Here is a 23,672-nt window from a genome sequence, read left to right on the forward strand (position 1 = left end):
ACATGAATATAAATGGAACCTTGGGCTAATGAAATACCATCTATGCTTTACAATGTAATCCTTTAGGTATCTGATTAACATATATATTTATGAGCACGCAATGTTAGTAAGGTAATTTTCTGAGGTTTGTAAACAAAGGTAAAGAATGACAGTTCTGCCTGATGACATATTTGTGCAAGTTTTAGTCTTCAATGTCTGGATGATAATTTAACATTGTTGATTAATTAAATCGTTGGAATTAATATCAGGGTGGTTCTATCAAGGGCATAAACTTATATGTGTCTATGTGAAATTGAGCTCAGCTCATCTGGTGCAATATAAATAAAGGGTTAACATTTTAATTAAAATAGCAGATAAAAGAAATTCACACAACCAGTCGACTGCTACAACTCTAAGCAGTCTTGCCACACAATAGGAGTAAAGAGAATTTTCATGCTTCTCTCTGTGTTTTTAAGAAAAACAAGACTTATATGAATTAAATTGGAAGGGAAACAAATGCTGTCCTTGTTCACAATGCTCACATTGCATGAAGGGATAAAAAAACTGCAAGTGTGAGTACATGATATACTGAACTCTGATTAAAAATTAACTTATGTTGAAGGGGAAGCTGGAAATTTTAGCATCACTAGCAATGTAGCATAGTAGTGGGAAAAGGTAATGATTTCGTTGTCCACTGGATTGTCAGTTGAGCCAGTTCAGAGACTATTTAAGGGTCATTTCCTGCCAACATTTGGTGGGAAGGTATAGTCAGTTAAATCCTGGAGACTCATCAGTGGGTTCTAGGTTAAACTCTCTTTAATGGGTGGCCCCTGCCTAAGATGAGGTACCTTGATAATAATGGCCTTAATGCCAGACCTGGATTTCCCATAGCCACACCAACCTGTCTTTGAGGGTGACCTGGCATTTAGATAATCTCCCTCCAGTGTTGCAGCTTCAGGAATGACTATTGCTTGTGGCAGCACTGTTAAGCTGCAGTGCTCTGATTGGACTGGTCACTGCTATTGGTGGAGCTGCAATCCTTACTTGGTTAGTGATCACAGCCTCTTAATTGCGAGCAGTATGCAACCCTGGTTTTAGAATAGAATAGAATCCCTATAGTATGAAAACAGGCCATTTGGCCCTACAAGTCCACACCGACCATCAGAGCATCCCCCAGGACCCATCACCCATAACTGACGTGAACACTACGGGCAATTTAGCATGGCCAATCCAGAAAGCAGTTGCTCGACAAATTCATCCTATGTCGTCAGCTGATTAACATTTTTAAATCTTTTCAAAAGTAGAATATTTACAAAACTGGATATCCCTTGATTCCTGTCAAACTTCACAATACCTTTCATTAATAACTTCTCTTTAGATTACCCTTTGACATTGCTCTTGCATGTAGGGTTTTCCAATGTACTATGTCCACATTTTTCAATGACTCATGACGTCATATACCCTATGAATATCCTGAGACATGCTGATACTTCCTAGCTCCATGATAGGAGGTTATGTAATGTCTGGAAACATCTCCTTAATGGATGAAAAAGAGTTAGCAAAAAAGGTCTCCTTGTTTACAATAAATCTTGGCCAACTTCATGAAACTAACGTAAGATATTGATATTGATAGATTATATTGTCACGTGCACTGAAATACAGCGAAAAACTTTGCTTATGAATGGTACAGGCAGATCACAGCAAGCAAACAATGACTTACAGTGCACAAGCCCTTGGGACTATTTTGTGGTTGGGGTTCTTGAAGTAGTTACAGGAACTTGTCATTAATTATAATACCCTTGGCAGATGAATGATAGGAAGCTCTCATTCCTACAACATTTCTATCTAGATTCTGAGCCCATTTGCACAGGGACATGCATGAAGGCCATTCTTACCACATTATGGCTAATTACTATTTTTTTATGATGGCTTGATGTTAAAAAACTGACAACAGTGATTAGTGAAGTGGTTTTAAGAATCCTATGGGAATTTTTTGCCACCTACATTATTCCAGATGTGTTGTTTCCAACAAGAGTCTACAGTTTCCTCATGAGTAATTCAACAGTTTGCAAATACACTGGACTTTCAGCATGTCACAATTTCACGTAGATACCTTCAGTCCCAATGAAGACATAGAATGGCTGTTTCAGACATCAAAAAATCCGCTGAAAGAAAATCCAGATTTTCTTACTAACATAACAAAGTGTGGGGCTGGATGAACACAGCAGGCCAAGCAGCATCTTCGGAGCTCAAAAGCTGACGTTTCGGGCCTAGACCCAAAACATCAGCTTTTGTGCTTCTAAGATGCTGCTTGGCCTGCTGTGTTCATCTCGCCCCACACTTTGTTGTCTTGGATTCTCCAGCATCTGCAGTTCCCATTATCCCAGATTTTCTTACTGCTCTGTTAATTGACCGCCTCACTTCCCTTGGGCCTGTTCCCATCAGAGCTGCTGATAAGGCACAGATTAAAAACGCAGCTCCCTACATTACAGAGTAAATTGGTTCTAGACAGCAACAATTAAAATAATTCAGATCGCTACCCAGAAGGAATGCAAATTCAAGAGTAGGCAGGAGCAGAAATAAAATAAACATTACTGCACCAAAACATTACCTACCTTAGAGCATTGCTAGATTGTCTGGATAAGGGACCTTTATAGGAAGGGTCCTTTCAGAGTGGAACTGGGCAGCACTGATTGCACCTATTGGTTACACCTAACGATTCAATCCATTGCAACTGGTGTCACCTCATCATTCCAGAATACCCACCTAGCATGCTCATCACAGGAACCACCTACTTCACTAGGACAAAATCAGACACCACTAGTAGTGTGTCACAGCGCCACTGCCTTTGATTAGGATTATTTTCATTAGAAAGACGGAGATTGAGGTTGACCTGATTGAGGTCTGCAAAATCATGAGGGGTATAGACAGGATAGAGAACTCAATTCAGAGTGGGGGACTCAATTACTAGAGGTCATGAGTTCAAAGTGAGAGGAGGAAAGTTTAAGGGAGATATACGAGGAGAGTTCTTTACGCAGAGGGTGGTGGGTGCCTGGAATGCGTTGCCAGCAGAGGTGGTAGATGCAGACACGTTAGCGTCTTTTAAGACATATTTGGACAGGTACATGGATGGGCAGGGAGCAAATGGACACAGACTCTTAGAAAACAGATGACAGATTAGACAGAGGATCTCGATCGGCGCAGGCTTGGAGGGCCGAAGGGCCTGTTCCGGTGCTGTAATTTTCTTTGTTCTTTGTTGACTGATCCTTGGTTCAGACCACCCATTCAGGACAAGTGGTCAAGTCACCAGATCAATTAAATATCTTCTCTAGCAGAAGTGAGAAGAGAAAAATACAACTCATAAAATTTGTCATAGACTTTTTTGTCATTTCTACTAACATAAATGTACCAAATCAAAGACTTGGAGAGGAATAACAGAAAAATAAGGAAAAAAAAGTAGGGTAAATTCGGTAATGAGAAGTGATCTAGCTAAATCACTTGGAGGATCAGTTTGGGGAAGGGATAGGGGGTTGTCACGTCAAGTCTTTAGGACTCAACCCAAGTCCTTTCAAGTCCTTTGTTCATAACTGAAATGCTCCAGCCAGGCAACATCTGATAAATCTCCTCTGCACCATCTCCAATGCAATCGCATCCCTCCTCATGTGAATTCCAGAACCGCACACAATACTCCAGTTGTAACCGAACCAATGTTTCATACTGTTCCAGCATAACCTCCGAGCTGGTTAACTGTATGCCTCAGCTAATAAATGCAAACATCCTATATGCCTTCTTAACCACTTTAACTATTTGTCCAGCTATCTTAAGGACCCAGTGGTTATGCATATCAAGGACTGATCCTAAGTGATTTCCAGCGTCCTATCATTCATCATATATTCTGTTGCCTTGTTTATCCTGCTTAAGTGTATCATCTCTCAAATAGCTGGATTGAATTCCATTTGCCACTGATCAGCCCATCATTTACTCCCCCACCAACTTTCGTATCATCTGCAAACTTACAAATCAACCCTCCAACATTCAAGTCAAAATTATTTATATATGTGACATGAAATCCTGCAAAACCCCATTGGACACAGGTTTTCAGTCACAAAAACACCCCTTGAACATCACCTTCAGCTTCCTGTCAATTCCATATCCAATGTGCCAAATTGCCTTGGACCATACTGGTTTTACCTTTGCTTTCAAACTCCCATGTGGGATCTTATCAAAAGCCTTGCTGAAATTCAGGTAGACTATGTTGTATTGCCCTCATCTGCATACTTGGTTACCTCTTTGAAAAATTCAATCAAGTTGGCCAGATACAACCTCCCTTTAACAAAACCATGCTGAATATCCTTGAATAGTCACTGCCGTTATAAGTCCAGTTTAATTCTGTCCCTCAGAATTACTTCCAATATTTTCCCTACCACTGAGGTTAGACTGACTGGTCTGTAGTTTCCTGGTTTATCCCTTTCTCCTTTCTTGAAGAGCAGTACCACACTGGCTGTTCTGTATTCCACTGGCACCGCTATGTGGCCAGGGAGGAATTGAAAATGATTGCCAACATCCTTTGCCTCCCTTGCCACACTCGACAGCCTGCTGTACATTTTATCTGGCTCTGGAAACTTATCTACATGTAAGCCTGCCAAGCCACAAAGAATTTCCTCTCTATCTATGCTAACTGCTTCAAGTATATGACAGTCCTTTTCCCTAAATGCTATATCCACATCATTCCTCTCATTCGTGAACACTGACACAAAGTATTCATTCAGAACCCTGCCTGTGTCCCCTGGCCCCATGTACAAATTAGCATTGTGGTTCTTAATGAGACTTAATCATTTCCTAGTTATCCTTTAATCCTTAATTTACTTGAATGAATGAATGATTCAATTGTCACATCTATTTTACAGTGAAAAATACAGTAAAATACAGTGAAAGGTTTCCACTAACACTATAATTCTGGCACCATTTTGAATAGCTTAAGAACAATAAGAAAAACAAATGATATAATGTAAAGAAAGTCCATAACACTTCCGCCACTGCCTTTATTTTCCTTACCATTATTCTCTCATGCTCCCTTTTTGATCTCCTGATTTCCTTTTTAAGTTACCTTTTGTACATTCTGTTTTCCTCTAGAGTTTTACCTGTTTTGAGCCCTCAGTATCTACCATAAGACTCCCTTTCTCTCCTTATCTAATCCTGCGTAACCCTTAACATCCAGAGTTCACAGAATTTTTTGGTCCCTCCCTTTATCATTCTTGGAACACCTTGGTCCAGTGTGCTCTCTAGTTTCTTCCTGAATGCAACCCACTATTTTGACACCGATTTACCGAAAAGTATTTGCAGACAGTCCAGTCTGGCCAAATCATACTTGATCTTATTAAAGTGCATTGACTAGCTTACTAGGGAATATTGTTTCAAAATATATGAAAAGACAGTGATATTTTGCTATGAATGGAGAACATGTTGTATTTTGTGAGTGACATTTTATGCAATTTTATGGAATATATCAACATATATATCAACAGTACCAGACAACAATAACCATGACGGATTTATAAAGAAGATTTCACAATGCTAGATCAATAATATCATGGTCAACAGTCATGTTTGTGCTATAGATAAATCTACTTCAAAATCTTAAACTGAATGCAACTAAACACAAAATATTGAAGTTTACGTCACTACAAATACATACTTTTGAGAATTCATATGAAATTTCTTTTACTGTTATTTCATTTCACATGAACAAGATGACATCTTTTAGGCTTGTTCCTTTAATCTGATATAGGAGGAGACCAGAACACAAATATCACTAAATCAATGACCACTAAACCACTGAACATTTGACTACTTAGTCACCTTCAATTGAGTATGAGCTATGGGAGAAAACTAAAAGGAAAATCAAGGATGATAAATACTAATGCATCAAGTGTTTCTTGACAAGAAGGGATTTCTAAGTGATTGTGTCTTCTACACAGAGTATTATGTCTAGAGGCCATCACAGGCAATTGAGCACTCATAGAAAGTTTATCCTCTTTAGCACCTTTCAAAAATATACTCATATGTGCTTAATTATGATAAATGAGGCAATTTCACATTTTACAATTTTAAATTTACTGATGTAATTCTCCAAACTTTCCATTGACATGAAAACAAACATGGCAACAATTGTCAGAATTGCAGTTTATTATTCCAGGTTAGTCCCATTTTTTAGATCTCAAGTGGAAAATGCAGAGATCAAGCCTTTTTCAGTAGTGAGATGACATATGGCAAGATCAGAAGGTTTCCAGTGAGAAGAACACCTTTACAAGGGGGAAAATGATATCTATCCCTGAACTCAGTCAAAAGAAAATGTTGAATAAAGATAGAAATTGGAATTGAAAATCCTAATCATTGAGCTTCAATGCCCTTATATTGAACTGTTGGCGAAGCAATGGCCTAATGGTCTTATTGTTTTTTTCAGATTAAATATCACCTAAAGCTGGAATCGAACCAGGGTCCCCGGCACTGTGAGGCAGCAATGCTAACCACTGTGCCACTTAACCCACCTAATCTACATTTTTCAATCCATTGATCCATTTGGCCAAGATCCCTATTGTTGGACAGATAATCCAGAGATCCAGATAACGTTCTGATCACCTGGATGCGAATCCTGCCATGGCAGATGGTGGAATTTGAATTCAATAAATATCTGGAAATAACAATCTAATGATGATGTGAATCCATTACTGATTGTCAGAAAAACCCATCTGGTTCACTACTGTCCTTTAGGCAAGGAAACTGCCATCTTTACCTGATCTGGCCTACATGTGACTCCAGACCCACAGCAATGTGGTTGACTCTTAACTGCCTTCAGGGCAATTAGGGATGGGCAATAAATGCTTCCCAAGCCAGCAACACCTTTGTCCCATGAATGAATAAAGAAAAACAAATGAATAAAGTTCAAAATTTCAATTTATTAAGATGGCCTATCAGAGTCCAAGTTTAATGATTAGTTTCAGCTGGCATTTCCATTCTGTCTCTACTATATCAATGTAAAGAAAAGTGCAAAGAATTGACATCTGCCTTCCAAAATGCGCTTTGTTACAGCCAACCAAATAACCATAGAGCAGCATACACTGAAGTCGGCATGCATGCTTCTACAATATTAAAAGAAATGAGATGGAACACAAAAGTACAAGAGAAGCTTAAAAGTAGATAATTTAAGAAAATCTGAGATAACAAAGTGTGGAGCTGGATGAACACAGCAGGCCAAGCAGCATCTTAGGAGCACAAAAGCTGACGTTTCGGGCCTATGAAGGGCCTAGGCCCGAAATGTCAGCTTTTGTGCTCTTAAGATGCTGCTTGGCCTGCTGTGTTCATCCAGCTCCACACTTTGTTATCTCAGATTCTCCAGCATCTGCAGTTCCCTTTATCTGAAATCACAATTTAAGAAAATCTGTTCGATTTTATTCTGCATGATCTGTTTACAATTAAATATTTTTGTATCTTTATTTTGTCTAGATTTATTTGGTTACAGTTTGGAACTTTGAACTCTATGTTATCCCACTGATGCTACTCGTTTTGCTGATCTACAACTACTGTTTAATTAGATCAGGAAAGGACAACAGAATAAGCTCTATGGTAAGAATCATATTCTGTCATTTTCCCTGAATCAGGCTCAGGTTAAAATTTGTTTGGCTACTAGATTCTTGGAAGATGGACTAGTTCTTTCAAATAACATACTGCTCAACCTCCCAACAATTCTACAGTAGATTAAATAAGGTTGTAAGCATGATTGATATTATCGCTAATAAAATATGTTACATTCTTTATCCATTATTCTGATAGTTTTCTTAAATAGATTCTATCTTAGCATATTTATGATATTTTTTGAACTTCTTCTCAATTTCATTGATAGTAGTTCAAAATACAAATTTGTGAAGCCCTGTTGGAATCTGTCACTCATTGTTAAAGAAAAAAAATGTTATTCAGACTCAAATGTTGCACCGGGCTGATGTGGTTTTACTCTCAACTATAGTCAAAACAAGCAGTATTACATTTGATACCAATTAGACACAGGTTTGTAAACAGTTATACTGCTGTAATGCCCTTCTGATTAAACTCACCATCGATTGCAATTTCAATTGCAATTGCAATTTAGAAGGTATTTCATTTTTACCCTTTTATGTGCACAGAAATTAATTGGGACAGTCATATTATTTAATTATTTTTGTCAGTATTTGAATATTGTTGAAAAAATCGCATTTTGTTTGAGAGGGAAGTGCTGTTCGATTGCTAAATGGACTCTGATTGGCAGAGACCTACGTCCTGAGATGCCTTGGTTTATCAGAGCCAACACACCTGGTTTCACATTTAAACTAAACCTGGGTTTTAACTGTCAGTTATCATCAAATGATGTGTTCTCCATGACAACACCTCTACCAATCAGTGTCCACTTACCAGCCATTCAGCACTCTCCCTTCATAAAGTGTAAATGTTGGTGTTCCCTTCAATTGGCTATTTTTATGAATTGTTCTGATGAGTTCAAGATGAAATTCTTCATTAAAAAGTCTTTTTTCAGCAGTACTGAAGCTCTATTATATGACTATCTACATTTATTTTGATTTAACAAACAAAATAAACTTAAGCTTTCTTCCTTTGTCTCAAAGCTTTCCCTTTGATGTTTCCTTGAGTTTACTCCCAAACCCATTTTCATTTGAAGACTGCATACCAGCCAAAGGTATAATTCCATTTAGGCCACAAGGCGCTCATTCTCTTACCTAAATAATTGTTGGTAATTTGTGAGCTGGATGGAAAGTGTTGCCAGACTAATCTGAGAAGAATTAACACCAAAACCATTTTTTATACACTTGGAATCACGAGAAATGATCAGGAATGGAGGCTGGTTAATTTTCTTTCATACAGCTTCACTAATGTTTCCCAAAATGTCTTTTTTGGTGTGTGATTTGGCTTTTGTAACTAGCTTAAAAGTTAAAGCTATGTCAACAATCCTAACAATAATGTTGGAGTGTCACTGACAGAGGCATGAATATTGAACAGAACAGCTATCTCTGACCTCAGATTCTTAAGTGCTCAGGGAGAATCACTGAAGAATTAGAATTAGAATTAGCTTTTATTGTCACATGTACTCACTCGTATGAGTGCAGTGAAAAGTTTACAAGCTGCCACTTATGGCGCCATCTTAGGTACAGACATACATAGGCACAAAATCTTCATCTGGAGCAGAAAAATAGAGAAAGTTAAACATTACAGTCCTTCTTACGAAAGCATTGGAAAACAAAGAAACACAGTTAATGGTTCAACATCACAATCCATAAGTGCCTGGCCATGCTGGTCTTGCACTCCTCACAAGGGTTTGATCTCACCCCTCACTGCTTCTCCGGGCTGCCACCCCCTGCTCCCTTCACAGACCTCTGGGGCTGCTTGCTCCCACTCTCACTGCTGACCCCCAGGGCTGCCTGTTCCTACTGTCGCTGTCTTCGCCCAGAAATTGCTGCCTGTGTGATACTCCAGGGCTACTTCGCCATGTGCCACTGTGGGGGTCTTCCCTGCTCACGGTGTTCTGGGACTCGCAGCCCACGCACTGCTGCAGGGCTCACTGCTCACGGTGTTCCGGGACTCGCAGCCCACGCACTGCTTCAGGGCTCACTGCTCACGGTGTTCTGGGACTCGCAGCCCACGCATTGCTGCAGGACTCACTGCTCATGGTGTTCAGGGACTCGGAGCCCATGCACTGCTGCAGGGCTCACTGCTCACGGTGTTCCGGGACTCGCAGCCCACGCACTGCTGCAGGGCTCACTGCTCACGGTGTTCCGGGACTCGCAGCCCACGCACTGCTTCAGGGCTCACTGCTCATGGTGTTCTGGGACTCGCAGCCCACGCACTGCTGCAGGGCTCACTGCTTACGGTTCCAGGACTCGCAGCCCATGCACTGCTGCAGGGCTCACTGCTCACGGTGTTCCGGGACTCGCAGCCCACGCACTGCTTCAGGGCTCACTGCTCACGGTGTTCCGGGACTCGCAGCCCACCCACTGCTGCAGGGCTCACTGCTCACGGTGTTCCGGGACTCGCAGCCCACGCACTGCTGCAAGGCTCACTGCTCACGGTGTTCTGGGACTCGCAGCCCACACACTGCTGCAGGGCTCACTGCTCGCAGTGTTCCGGGACTCGCAGCCCACACACTGCTACAGGGCTCACTGCTCACGGTGTTCAGGGACTCGCAGCCCACACACTGCTGCAGGACTCACTGCTCACAGTGTTCAGGTCCTCACAGCCCACACACTGCTGCAGGACTCACTGCTCATGGTGTTCAGGGACTCGCAGCCCACACACTGCTGCAGGACTCACTGCTCACAGAGTTCAGGGACTCACAGCCCACGCATTGCTGCAGGATTCACTGTTCATGGTGTTTAGAGACTCGCAGCCCATGCACTGCTGCAGGACTCACTGCTCATGGTGTTTAGAGACTCGCAGCCCACGCATTGCTGCAGGGTTCACTGTTCATGGTGTTCTGGGACTCGCAGCCCACGCATTGCTGCAGGGTTCACTGTTCATGGTGTTCTGGGACTCGCAGCCCACGCACTGCTGCAGGACTCACTGCTCAAGGTGTTCAGGGACTCGCAGCCCACGCACTGCTGCAGGACTCACTGCTCACAGTGTTCAGGGACTCGCAGCCCACGCATTGCTGCAGGACTCACTGCTCAAGGTGTTCCGGGACTCGCAGCCCACGCACTGCTGCAGGGCTCACTGCTCATGGTGTTCAGGGACTCGCAGCCCACACACTGCTGCAGGACTCACTGCTCACAGTGTTCACGGACTCGCAGCCCACGCACTGCTGCAGGACTCACTGCTCACAGTGTTCAGGGACTCACAGCCCATGCACTGCTGCAGAGTTCACTGCTCATGGTGTTCTGGGACTCGCAGCACATGCACTGCTGCAGGACTCACTGCTCAAGGAGTTCAGGGACTCGCAGCCCACACACTGCTGCAGGACTCACTGCTCATGGTGTTTAGAGACTCGCAGCCCATGCACTGCTGCAGGACTCACTGTTCATGGTGTTTAGAGACTCGCAGCCCACGCATTGCTGCAGGGTTCACTGTTCATGGTGTTCTGGGACTCGCAGCCCACGCATTGCTGCAGGGTTCACTGTTCATGGTGTTCTGGGACTCGCAGCCCACGCACTGCTGCAGGGTTCACTGCTCATGGTGTTCTGGGACTCGCAGCACACGCACTGCTGCAGGACTCACTGCTCTGAAGACTTGCTGCTGGTGCTTGCAACTGCAGTATTCAACTCTGGTGCTGAGGGCAGAGCAGAAGCAAAAAAGAGAGAAGAAAATAAAAGAGGAGGGAAAAAACTGGTGGACCAGATGAGCTCCAACAGGACCATCCAATTCAGCCACTATTCTCCACAAACTCAATAAATATGCAAGTAAGAAGACACCTACCTTGTTCCACAACGACCTCAAACAATTGTCTGAATTAAGAATAAACTGTCATTTTAAAAATATTTTCTTCTCTCAATCTTTGACCATTTGAGTTTTTCCCAGGCAGTAGTCTTTACCGATGCCACTCTTGAGACTGCGTGATGCAAAGCAGCAGTCTGATTACTGGTCGTGCAAGATACAATGATATGTAGAGAGATAGTGTAGATTCAAGATAAAGCTTTTTATGCTACCTTACATTTGACCTGTTTGGAACACAATATTGTCTGGCTTCTCAAGCAGATGTACAGCTAATTGTAATATGGATTAATTTTTCATTAAGGGGAACTTCAGACAGGAACTTAGGCTAATTCAGCACTCAACTGGGAATTCTAACTTTATTAATATCCCTGATTCTACAAATGTAAATAGTTAGCAAGGCCCTGAGAAAATTTAACTGGCTTGTGACAGAAATATTATTTCATTATTTGATGATTTTATGAAATTAAATTGGAAAAAAATCCAAAGTATTTAGTTATTAAACAAGGAATTAAAATAGTTGGTGAAATCGCTGAATTGAATAGGTCAGCAGTTTAGTCAATTTAGTTAGCCCATTATTTTCTACAGATTATGAAATCTTACAATTTTTCTTTTTTGTCTCAATGTAAGTATTGCATAAGGCCAAATACCTTTTTAAAATGTATTTGTGAGATATTGATGCCTGATTCTAATTCCAGCAGCAATAGCAATATACTTACATATATCAGAGAGTCACAGCATTGTTCTAGTTCAAAGGAAGGTTATCCAGACTGTTGTGTTTGCATTGTCTCACTGAGCATTTTAACTGAAAGCCAACCTCCTACCTTTTTACCATAATGCTGCACAGTTTTTAAATTCATTCAAGGGTCATGGAAGTTGCTGGCTAAGTCAGCATTTAATGCCCATTCCTAATTCCCCATTGGGCACAGAAGAGCCAATGAAATTGCTATGTTTTTTGAGGATCGACCAGGTAAGGTTGTCAGATTTCCTTCCTAAAGGGCATTAGTGAACCATATAAATTTTTCAATGATCAACTGTGGTCACCAGTTATGAGATTTTTATTCCAGGTTTTTTTTTCATTATTGAATTCAAACTTCACCATCTGACATGGTGGGATTCAGCCCATGTCTCCTCAAAACAGTAGACTGAAGTTGCTGTGCCCAATACCTTCTTAAATGCTTCAATTGAACCTGCCTCCATCACTCTTCCAGGAATCTTTAATGCAGTAAAACCTACTAAAGTGATCGAAAGGAGTAACATAAAACAAAACATGGCTCTCTTCATACAAGAAGATAGTGGATGAGCTATAAGGAGTGTATTAAATGAGAAAAGCAAGGTAGAATGACAGAGAGGTGTATCGATACATGGAGAGTAGGATGTGTGGATATGTGCTTCAGCAGCAGATGAGCCAAGATGGAGCAATGCCAAGCAATGTTATGGCAGTAGAAAAGGGTGGTCAATTAGTCCACATAAAATGTAGCATCTCTGCCACCAATTTGATATTATGAAGGAATATTTTGTGTAAACCTTCCCCGATCACCAAAACGTAAATCCAGATATACTTCAGCAAAGACATGTGTCCTTTTCACTTCTCATCTCCTCCAATTGTAGGAACCATTGGGGTGAAAATTAATGGCCTTCCAGACATCCTTCTATTGTAACTAACAGCTTCAGTCTGAACCCAGCGATCTTAGATGCCGTAGCACACATTGCAAAGCCAGGCTAAACAAGGTCAATAGCAAAATACAGAGGATAATGATGACAAGGATTCTAAGGCTGGGAGTTCCCACAAGATTGGTTTGAAGCAATATGTCTGTAACCTTTATGGCAAATGAGTATGAGCCTGCCAAACTTTGGGAGTTGGCCCATATTATTTTTTGAAATATAATATGGACCTTTGAGGTTTTTGAAATTTACAGAAGTTAGCACCTGTCTTAAAGAGAAAACCAGCCTCCACACTGCAAACATGTTTTGACACCCTCAACATGAGACTGTCCAAAATAGGATGATAATGTCTGTGAAGTAACCCAATAAACTTTGACAGGGGCAGTACTAGACACCTCTGCCAAGTGATCATTGCTTCAAACTTTGATAAAAGACATATGAGTTTTTGAACCTAATGTGAACTTGCCAACTTTGGTTGGATATATATTTGATCATAAGGTTTCTGACTCCAACCATCCTGGACCGGATCAGTGATCCGGCTGATAGTTGCTAAATGCATACGATATCACGGCACACTGCCTTCCCATGCTACTTTGGAAGCACACACTTGGTTCATTTTCTTTCATAAAAACATAGAGTGCTGGAAAAATTGCACCATGCCTGACAGCATCTTTGGAGAGAGAAACTGACTTAACACTTCAATCCAATATGACTTCTTCAGAACTGAAGGGACCTGGAAAAATGATGTTTTTAGGGAGAGAAGGAAAGAGGAATTGATGGGAAATGTACACGGAACAAAAGGCAAAGGGCGTACTAGTGGTAGCTAATAGGAACAGAAATAACAATCCAGCATCTGCAGTTCCCATTAACTCTGATACAGGTTTTAATAGTAAGTGTTGATAGCAGAATTTAGGTCATTTGTATTTGAGAGTCCGCCCATGGTAAAATCTCTAAAAATCCAAAGCCCCAAGCTACTTCTCTGACGATATGGATTCAAAACCTACCACATTAGCTTGTAGAATGAAAGTTTTAATTTAAAAATCTGGAATTGAAAGCTAGTCTCAGGAACAGTAACACGTAACCATTATCAAATGCTGTAAAAACCCCACCTCATTCACTAATGCCCTTTAGGGAAGGATGTCTGCCACCCTTACCAGTCTGGTCTACATGTGACTCCAGACTTACAGTAATGTGGTGAACACTTAATTCCTCTTTGAAATGGTCTTTAGAATTGCTCAGTTCAAAGACAGTTAGGGAAGGGCAATAAATGCTGGCTTTGCCAATAATGCCCACATTCCATGATAGAGTAAAGAATAAGATATATATGTGATTTTCCCCAAACTTCATGAAATGGAGGCACCCATGCCTCAACATTTGTTTAAGCTTTTATTTTTAAAACACCTCTCAGGTACTGGACCACTAGGCAGATGGGGAGGTCTTCAAAGGCAGTTGGGACTACTCCCCCTCATCTGCTTCCATCCGCTGCCCATTGCCCAGAAACTAGCTCAGGGACAGGATGGACATTTCCTGGCCTGTCGACATCTGTAATTTCCCCCAGCCTAAGCTAAAAACCTGCAGCTGGTCTGTTAGACACTTTCTTTATTGTAATGTTTTGCAAAACGTCATTGTTAATTGTGAAAAAAAGTTGTATTCCGCAGTTTGAAATTGTTCCTCAATAGTTTTGATTGAGGTGTTACATTATTTATTGCCTACCAATGTTCAGTTGTGTGTGGCATCCATATGCCCTTGATTCCAACATTTTATTCCGTATGGCACAGCTAGTATGCGCTCAGTTAATAATTGTTTCAGGCAGTTTCAGATATCAAAATATTCAGGATTGCTTCAACTGGGACTGTAAGTTCGATTGCCCTGTGAGCATCGATAAGAAAATGTCCTTCTTCGGAATATTGTGCCAAACCTGTCAGTTTAACTCCTGCAGGGCTGGCTATTGAGCAGCTGACTGCCAAATTGATCAGATATATGACTGCAGTTTGAACCAAGCATCGCCCAAGATGTGAGCTTGCAGCAAGAAAATCAATACTGCCAATATTTTATGGTTAGGCTGCTGCATTGATTGTCTTCATGTGCTAAATTTTCTAAGTATCACTATTAATAAAGTAGGTAGGAGCAAAACTTTGCAAAGGAACATCAGTGGATTCAGTGAATAGTCTATTCCCAGTGGGGGCCTGCAGGAATCAGTGCTTGGGCTTTGCAGGTTGTGGTGTAAGTTCACGACTTGGACTTAAATCTAGGGGGAATGTCAAAAAGTTTGTGGGTGATATACAATATATTTAGATTGTGAGGAGGAAATCTGTAAATAGCAGGAGGATATCAATGGATTGGTCAACTGGGCAGAAGATTAGCTAATCAAATTTGACTTGGAAAACATAAAGCACTTGAGGAGGGTTAGCAAGTCAAAGAATTAAACTATGGATATCTGGAAAGTACAGAAGATCAGAGGGAATTTGGTGTGCGTATCCATAAACCCCTGAAGGTAACAAGGCATGTGGTTAAGAAGGCAGAAGGGCCATTTGTCTTTATTAGCAGAGACTTATCATACAAGACCAGGGAAATTATGCTGGTACTGCTTATGATGCTGGTTAGGCTACATGCCTGCAGTTAGTGATTAAATCCCAATTAAAGGATGAATATGATCACACAAGAGAGTGATGTTACTCCTCACTGGGGTAGCACACTGGAAATTAAGCATCATTATTCCTGAAGTAATTAGAAGAGACTGAAAAAATCTTATCAAAATATGCAAAGTTCCCAAATGACATGACTGCTAGACTCAAGTAAACAGAAAACGCAGACCAGGTTTCTGTACTTAACAAGAATTACTTTTTATTTCAAATAAATAGATTCAAATCATAGGTTAACAACAATGAACTGTTGACATAAAACTCTACTAGTTATAACTTTAACATGCTTCTAAATCTCTCTTACACATATATCTGGACAGGCATAGGCAAACAAAAGAATATTGGTTTCATGAATAGAGGAAAAGAAAACTAGGAACCGCAGCTCAATAGTATCAGTCCACCCCAGGATTCACTAAGATGATCCTTTTGCTTCCCAGGACATTCTCTTCTACATGCTCTTCTTCAGGTTTGGCACATTTGTTCACACGAGGCACTGGAGATTGGTATACTAACTGTGAAGACTCTTAGTTCGTAGTTAAAGGCCATAGTTTACAGTAGCTGGTGTGAGAAAGTAACTGTCTTTCTTCAGGTTTCACCTATTTTCCCTGCTGAAAGAGAGGAATACCAAAGTTCCTCCCAGGCTTTTGCTGCGTCATTTACATCAACAAGATGTTTAGCTATCCAGGAACAAATAAGACAGTTGTTGTTAGGCTGATGACCTTTCACATCTACAGTGATCACAAACAAATCAGCTACTTGTTGCTGGCTTAAACTTACTTTTTACATATGCACTGGAGCTGTGCCATCTCCCACTGCTTGCAGAGCAATCATGTAAACACAAAGTATTCTTCAAAAGAGGATTAGAATTTAAAAGCGTATCAGTGATAATGCTTTCCGGAGAGACCACTCTCTCCGTGACTCCCTTGTTCGCTCCACACTGCCCTCCAACCCCACCACACCCGGCACCTTCCCCTGCAACCGCAGGAAATGCTACACTTGCCCCCACACCTCCTCCCTCACCCCTATCCCAGGCCCCAAGATGACCTTCCACATCAAGCAGATGTTCACCTGCACATCTGCCAATGTGGTATACTGCATCCATTGTACCCGGTGTGGCTTCCTCCACATTGGGGAAACCAAGCGGAGGCTTGGGGACCGCTTTGCAGAACACCTCCGCTCAGTTCACAATAAACAACTGCACCTCCCAGTCGCAAACCATTTCCACTCCCCCTCCCATTCTTTAGATGACATGTCAATCATGGGCCTCCTGCAGTGCCACAATGATGCCACCCGAAGGTTGCAGGAACAGCAACTCATATTCCGCTTGGGAACCCTGCAGCCCAATGGTCTCAATGTGGACTTCACCATCTTTAAAATCTGCCCTTCCCCCACCGCATCCCAAAACCAGCCCAGCTCTTCCCCTCCACCCACTGCATCCCAAAACCAGTCCAACCTGTCTCTGCCTCCCTAATCTGTTCTTCCTCTCACCCATCCCTTTCTCCCACCCCAAGCTGCACCTCCATCTCCGACCTACTAACCTCATCCCACCTCCTTGACCTGTCCGTCTTCCCTGGACTGACCTATCCCCTCCCTACCTCCCCACCTATACTCTCTCCACCTATCTTCTTTTCTCTCCATCTTTGGTCCGCCTCCCCCTCTCTCCCTATTTATTCCAGAACCCTCACCCCATCCCCCTCTCTGATGAAGGGTCTAGGCCCGAAACGTCAGCTTTTGTGCTCCTGAGATGCTGCTGGGCCTGCTGTGTTCATCCAGCCTCACATTTTATTATCTTAGAATTTAAAAGCAATTCCTTCCTTAGCCCTTTGTTGTAAAATAGTTCTTTCCTCATTTGAGCCCAACCAATAATAAAACAAAATAAAAAGATGCACTCTTTCCAGAATACAGAGGAGATTATGCAGAATGCTGCTTGGACTAGCGGGTCTGAGATATGCGTAAAGATTGCATAGACTGTGGTGATTTTCTTTGGAACAGTAAAGGGTAAAGGAGACCTGCGAGAGGTCAGTGATAATGAAAGGCATAAATGGGTAGAAGGTGCTTTTATTCTATTAGTAGATGTGCCAGTAACCAGGAAGCATAGATCTAAGGCAAGATGTAAGAGGATGAGAGGAGAGTTGAACAGATTATCTTTCACTCAGAAGATGGTAGCAGTATGGAACTCACTTCCTAAGAGAATGGCTGAGTCAGAAATTCTCATAACATTGTCAGTACTTTAGACATTTAGATGTTTCCATAACAATCTCCTTTGCCGACTCCTTGAACTCATTGAATGTATGCTCCAATCCATTGTCATTTTTGCCACCTAACCCATTCCTCAAAACCTCAGGCCCAAAATGTTGTTTCTCCCCATTCATCAGGGAATGCCAAGCTGGACCAGAGAGATTTCAGACTCTAGACTAACTTGAGCTCCTCATTGTGGTTGGACCTCTCCCTGTGGCATTACTGGAACTACAGGGCGTAGATCAATTTGCTGCCTTTGCATAGAAACATAGAAGATGGGAGCAGGAGGAAGCCATTTGGCCCTCCAGGCCTGCTGTGCCACTCAGCACAATCATGGCTGATTGTCCAACTCAATAGCCTAATCTTGCTTTCTCCCCACAACCTTTGACCCCATTTGCCCCAAGCGCTATGCCTAGCCACCTCTTGAATACATTAAATGTTTTAGCATTGATTACTTCCTGTGGTAATGAATTCCCCAGGCTTACCACTCTTTGGGTGAAGAAATATCTCCTCATCGCTGTCCTAAATCGTCTACCCCGAATCCTCATACTGTGACCCCTGGTTCTGGATACACCCGCCATCAGGAACATCCTCCCTGCATCCATGCAGTCCAGTCCTGTTAGAATTGTATTAAGCCTCTATGAGATCCCCCTCATTTGTCTGAACTTTAGTGAAAACTGTCCTAACCTAGTCAATCTCTCCTCATATGTCTGCCATCCCCAGAATCAGTCTAGTAAACCTTCACTCCCTCGAGAGAAAGAGCATCCTTCAAAACTACACACAGCACTCCAGGTGTGGCATCACCAAGGCCCTGTATAACTGCAACAACACACCCCTGCTCCTGTACTCGAAGCATCTTGCAATGAAGGCCAGCATACCATTTGCCTTCTTTACCACCTGCTGCAACTCCATGCTTACCTTCAGCGATTGGCGCGCAAGGACACCTAAGTCCCTGTGCACAGTGCTCTCTTCCAATTTACAGCCATTCAGGTAGTAATCTGCCTTCTTGTTTTTGCTTCCAAAGTGAATAACCTCACATATATTAGTATTGAACTAATCTTTACCAGCACTTCCACATTACCAATGTACGATTGCAGTACACTAAATCCTTGGAAATTTATTTCCACTCTGTAACACTGCCCCTATCACTTAGTCTACCTATCTAATTTGACTAGTGTCATACCCATACTTATACATAATGGCTAGTCATCTGCAAACTGAGTTAACTTCTTCTCATAAAAAGAGAAGATATAAAATTCAGACCAAAACAGATAAACAAGTAATATTGAACAACACTGATTTACACTTTCTATGAACATGTAAACATGTTATTCAAAGCAAAACCACTTGTAAACATTGTTGTAAGTATTCATCCACTAAAGTACAACACTTGACATTATATTCTGAAATGAATAACTTAACATGACCCCAAAAATAGAGCAATTCTGTTTTAGAAGTGAGAAGTGCATCCATAGATCCTCTTTGTATGGCACACGGCTCTTTTGGTGTGTGTATGTGCGAGAAAGAGAGAGACAGAAAGAGCAGGTCCCCAAGTCTTGACAGTTTTCATCCTATGGTCTTAAAAGATGTAGCTAGTGAAATACATGATTTGGTGGTTTTGACTTTGCAAATTCATCAAATCTGGGGAAGGGTCAAAGATAACTAATGTAGCTCAATCATTAAAAAGTGGAGGGGTGCTGGAAGCAGGAAAATAGAGGCCAATTAGCATAATATCTACCATGGGAAAATATTAGAAGCCAATATTAAAGACATTATAATGGGATACTTAAATAAGTTTAAATTCATCAGGCAGAGCTAACATAATTTTGACAAAGGGAAATCATGTTTAATTTATTGGAATTGTTTGAAAGTGTAACTTGTGGGGAACCAGTGGATATATTGTACTTAGATTTTCAAAAGTCATTGGATAAGGTGCCAGATTGGAAATTATTGCAGAGTAGAAGAATTTGTGGTGTTGGGGTAACATATTGGCACAGATAACAGAAAGCAGAATGTAAAAATAAATTGGTCTTTTTCAGGCTGGTGATGTGCCACAGGGGAGAGTGCAAGGACCTCAAGTCTTTACAATTTATATAAATGATTTAGATGAAGGGTCTGAGGGTATAAGATATGCATTTGTTGATGATACAAAGATAGAATCAATCATGGAGTCCCTACAGTGTGTAATCAGGCCCTTTGGCCCAACAAGTCCACACTGACTCTCAGAGCATCCCACCCAGACCCATCCCCCATAGCCCACCTAAGCTACACATCCCTGAACACTATAGGCAATTTAACATGGCCAATCCACCTAGTCTGCACATCTTCGGACTGTGGAGGAAACGAGAACATCTAGAGGAAACCCATGCAGACACAGGGAGAATGTGCAAACTCCATACAGACAGTCGCCCGAGGGTGGAATCGAACCCGGGTCCCTGGTGCTGTGAGGCAGCAGTGCTAGACACCGAGCCGCCCTTAACCTATTAATTGGGCTCAAATGTTACCTTCCTGGGATTTGAACTCATGTGCCCAGAGCTTATTTAGCCAGATACATTGCATTATGCCACCAAGTTCCCCACCTAGCTTGGAAGGTGAGTTGTGAAGAGGTCCTAAGGACATAAGGAGCCTAGAAAAGGATAGCAATAAGTTAAGTGAAGAGACAAAGATCTGGAAAATGAAATATTTAGTGGGAAAATGTCCATTTTGGCAAAAAGAATACAAATGAAGCAAATTGTTTAAATAGTGAGAGATTGCAGATCTCTGAGATATAGAAAGACCTGGGTGCCCCAGAGCATGAATCACACAAAGGTAGTCAGGAAAACTAATGGAATGATAGTGTTTTATTCCAACAGGAAATGAATGCAAGAATAGGGAGGTTATGCTTCAGTTATGGGCATTGGTGAGACCACATCAGGAGTACTATGTACAGTCTTGGTCACTGTACTTACAAAAAGATGTTAATGCATTGGAATCAGTTCAGAGAATTTTTCAAGACTAAAACCTGGAACAACTGGATTGTCATATTAAATGGGAAAAAAATAGTTCAAATAAAAGTTTAAATACTCTTAGTTTGGATAGTATTTGGAGCAATTAATGCAGCTTTGGAAAATTTGCTGAATGAATCTCTATTAAGGTTGCACGTGGTCAGATTTATCACTAGAACAGACAAGGCAGAAGCAAAGGACAAAGTATTAATCCAACTGTTTATGCCCCAAAGTTACAATAATCACACCAGACAGTGAACTGATAACAGTTCCATGGCTGACAAATGGAATCATATGTATTATAGGTGATTGGTATATTCAAATAATGCAATGCCCATATATAGGTAGCATAAAAATCAGTGTTTTGTAACAATTGTTTGTCCCACAGGAAGAGTGAATCTCCCTTCCGTATGCATGAATAGGCTCAGCGAAGCCTCCACCTACAATGCCTTTATCATATTTTGATGAAACACCTAATCTTTCTAACTGAAACATCATATCTGTTCATCTCTTAAGTACAATGGTTCAATGTCCTGGAATATCACAACTGCTCTGCTTCTTATCAGAAAGGAGCTATTTGTACTGGGCCTAAAATTGTCCACACTGTAAACAGGCAATGGTACATTTGGGGACAATATTGATACTGATTTGGCAGCGCACTTTTAAGGCCATTGTTATTTACATTCTGCAATGATGTGTTCCATGCTGGGATAGCCAGGGATTCTGTTTACCTTCATAGTGGAGGCAAAATTAGATATAGTTGTTTGTCTTCTCCCCAATGTTGTCTGGTGTTCCTCTTATTATCTGTTTAAGAAAGACAGTACCAGAGATTTGGCTTGAGAACGCTATCTGATATTTGTAGGTTCCTTATGATCCTAATTCATTGTATTCTTCAAGCAGATGGTGCCAAAGAACTTGCAGAATGAGAGCTGATGCAAGTCAGAGTGGAATTGTTAGATTTTGGGGTGTAATCACTGCTACCTAAAATAGGGAATTGATCCTTTGAAAGAAGTTTTCAGATAGTTTATTACATTTGTTAAGGAGTAGCAATCTAGATACAAAACACTGGTTACTTGGACAGAAAAAGACTGTGAGACCCATGACAATTTTAGGATAGTTCACTAATACAACTGCAAGAACATGTGGTTGACATGGGGTGCACCAATCTCATTAAGGTTGTGAAGGCTGTGTCCTGCTGTGTACCTTGTACCTTCCTCTGGAACATCAAATTTTAACAGAACGCAGGAGTGATCCCTTCATTTACCCAATGACTCCCTCCCGATCTGTGTTGAGCTTATCCTTAATGTTCTTACTGGTTGAATACAGCCCTGTCTGTGACATCAAAAAATGTCAGAAATCCTGAAGTTAAAAAATGATAGGTGTTTTCTGACATACATGGATACACTTATACACTTTCTTGTGGTTTCCAGGCAACAATTTACTACAATGTTTGTAACAGCTTTTCCAGTCCAACTGGCTTCGAACTCATATCTTCTCCATTGTGCATGTGCTATGCACAGGGAAGGATAATAAGTTTTAAAAACCTCAAACAAGCAAACTCTGACTAACAAAAGCGCTCACTCTGTGAAATTTCACATGACACCTCTGAATTTCTTTGAAAAGCCTGAACAATCCCATCTTTTCATTCACTGTTCCCCTGAGATTATTAAAGAGCTTTGCTTTTTTTTCTGAAGGTGCTTATGTGATATTTTGCTCTGAGACAAAAATAATCACTAAATATAAGTGAATAATTACAGTTGCACATCTAAATCCCTGTGAAGCTTTGGTTTGGTTACTTCTAATGTTTCGCATAGGAGCTGCCTGGAAGCTCAGTGGTAAATCGTTTGGCTCATATTTCTTTAGTTGAACTATAACTTGTGTGGTTGAATATTTTAGCGCTCCCTGTCAGCTCCTGGCGGTCCACTGGTTATAAACTACAGTTTGGCTTTGGTCCTCAAGGACTGCTTACTTATGCGAGCCCTCCCCTTCACCCAAGAAACTGTGCATCCTTTTGGTAAACCGCAGACACAGTACAGTGTTACTATCAGTAGAGTCAGTAGTGAGGAGTGCAATTCCAGCTGGAAACAAGCCAGTGTGAATTTTGGGATGACTAATGTGATTCAATAAATGTCAGTCATTGTTTTTGAAAGACATTTCTTAATATATGGTTTGTGGTCCATTTGGAGAATTCTTTGGCTTGCTGCCTTCTTCTTACAGCTTGTTCCACAAGCTGAGCAGGATGAGTGAGTCTTTGAAATATCTTGTTTTTCTTAGTAAACTCCAATGGATGCAGTAGAAAGCAAAGTACCAACATTAATCTCTTAACAATTCAGAAGCCAATCTCACTTCAGCACAGTGTAATTCTTCAAGATGGCATGTAACCAGTCATAGCACATGGCAAATCCAAGTGACATGCCAAGAAAATGCTAGCCACATTCCCAACTTCCTGATATAAATTAAAGATCTGGATCTTGTTCTGCAGGGGACAGTTTTAAAGTTTGCAGATGACACTGGACTTGGAAGAAATGTTAATTCTGAGGAACTCTAAAAGAACATTGACATGTTGGTGTCATGACTGGATGGGTACCAGATGAGGTGCAATACAAAGTGTGAGTTGATGCACTTTGGTATGAAGAAAATTGAATGTCAAAATAAAATGGGTAAAATAGGTGGAGGCAGCAGTTACTAAAGCATACAGTGT

The 23,672-nt window shown here is 41.3% G+C and overlaps 1 protein-coding gene across 18 annotated transcripts in view; it reads left to right on the top strand.

The window, feature by feature from the left end:
* Positions 1-23,672, top strand: part of LOC125450983 (multiple C2 and transmembrane domain-containing protein 1-like) — a 562,377-nt gene that overhangs the window by 431,501 nt on the left and 107,204 nt on the right. For all 18 annotated transcript variants that reach the window (XM_048527527.2, XM_048527528.2, XM_048527529.2 and 15 more), the window contains one exon: positions 7,483-7,602. In XM_048527527.2, coding sequence (XP_048383484.1) covers positions 7,483-7,602 — 120 coding nt within the window. The remainder of the gene's footprint in view (positions 1-7,482; positions 7,603-23,672) is intronic.

The sequence above is a fragment of the Stegostoma tigrinum genome, chromosome 3, assembly GCF_030684315.1.
Source record: "Stegostoma tigrinum isolate sSteTig4 chromosome 3, sSteTig4.hap1, whole genome shotgun sequence".
In the NCBI taxonomy this organism is placed as follows: domain Eukaryota; kingdom Metazoa; phylum Chordata; class Chondrichthyes; order Orectolobiformes; family Stegostomatidae; genus Stegostoma; species Stegostoma tigrinum.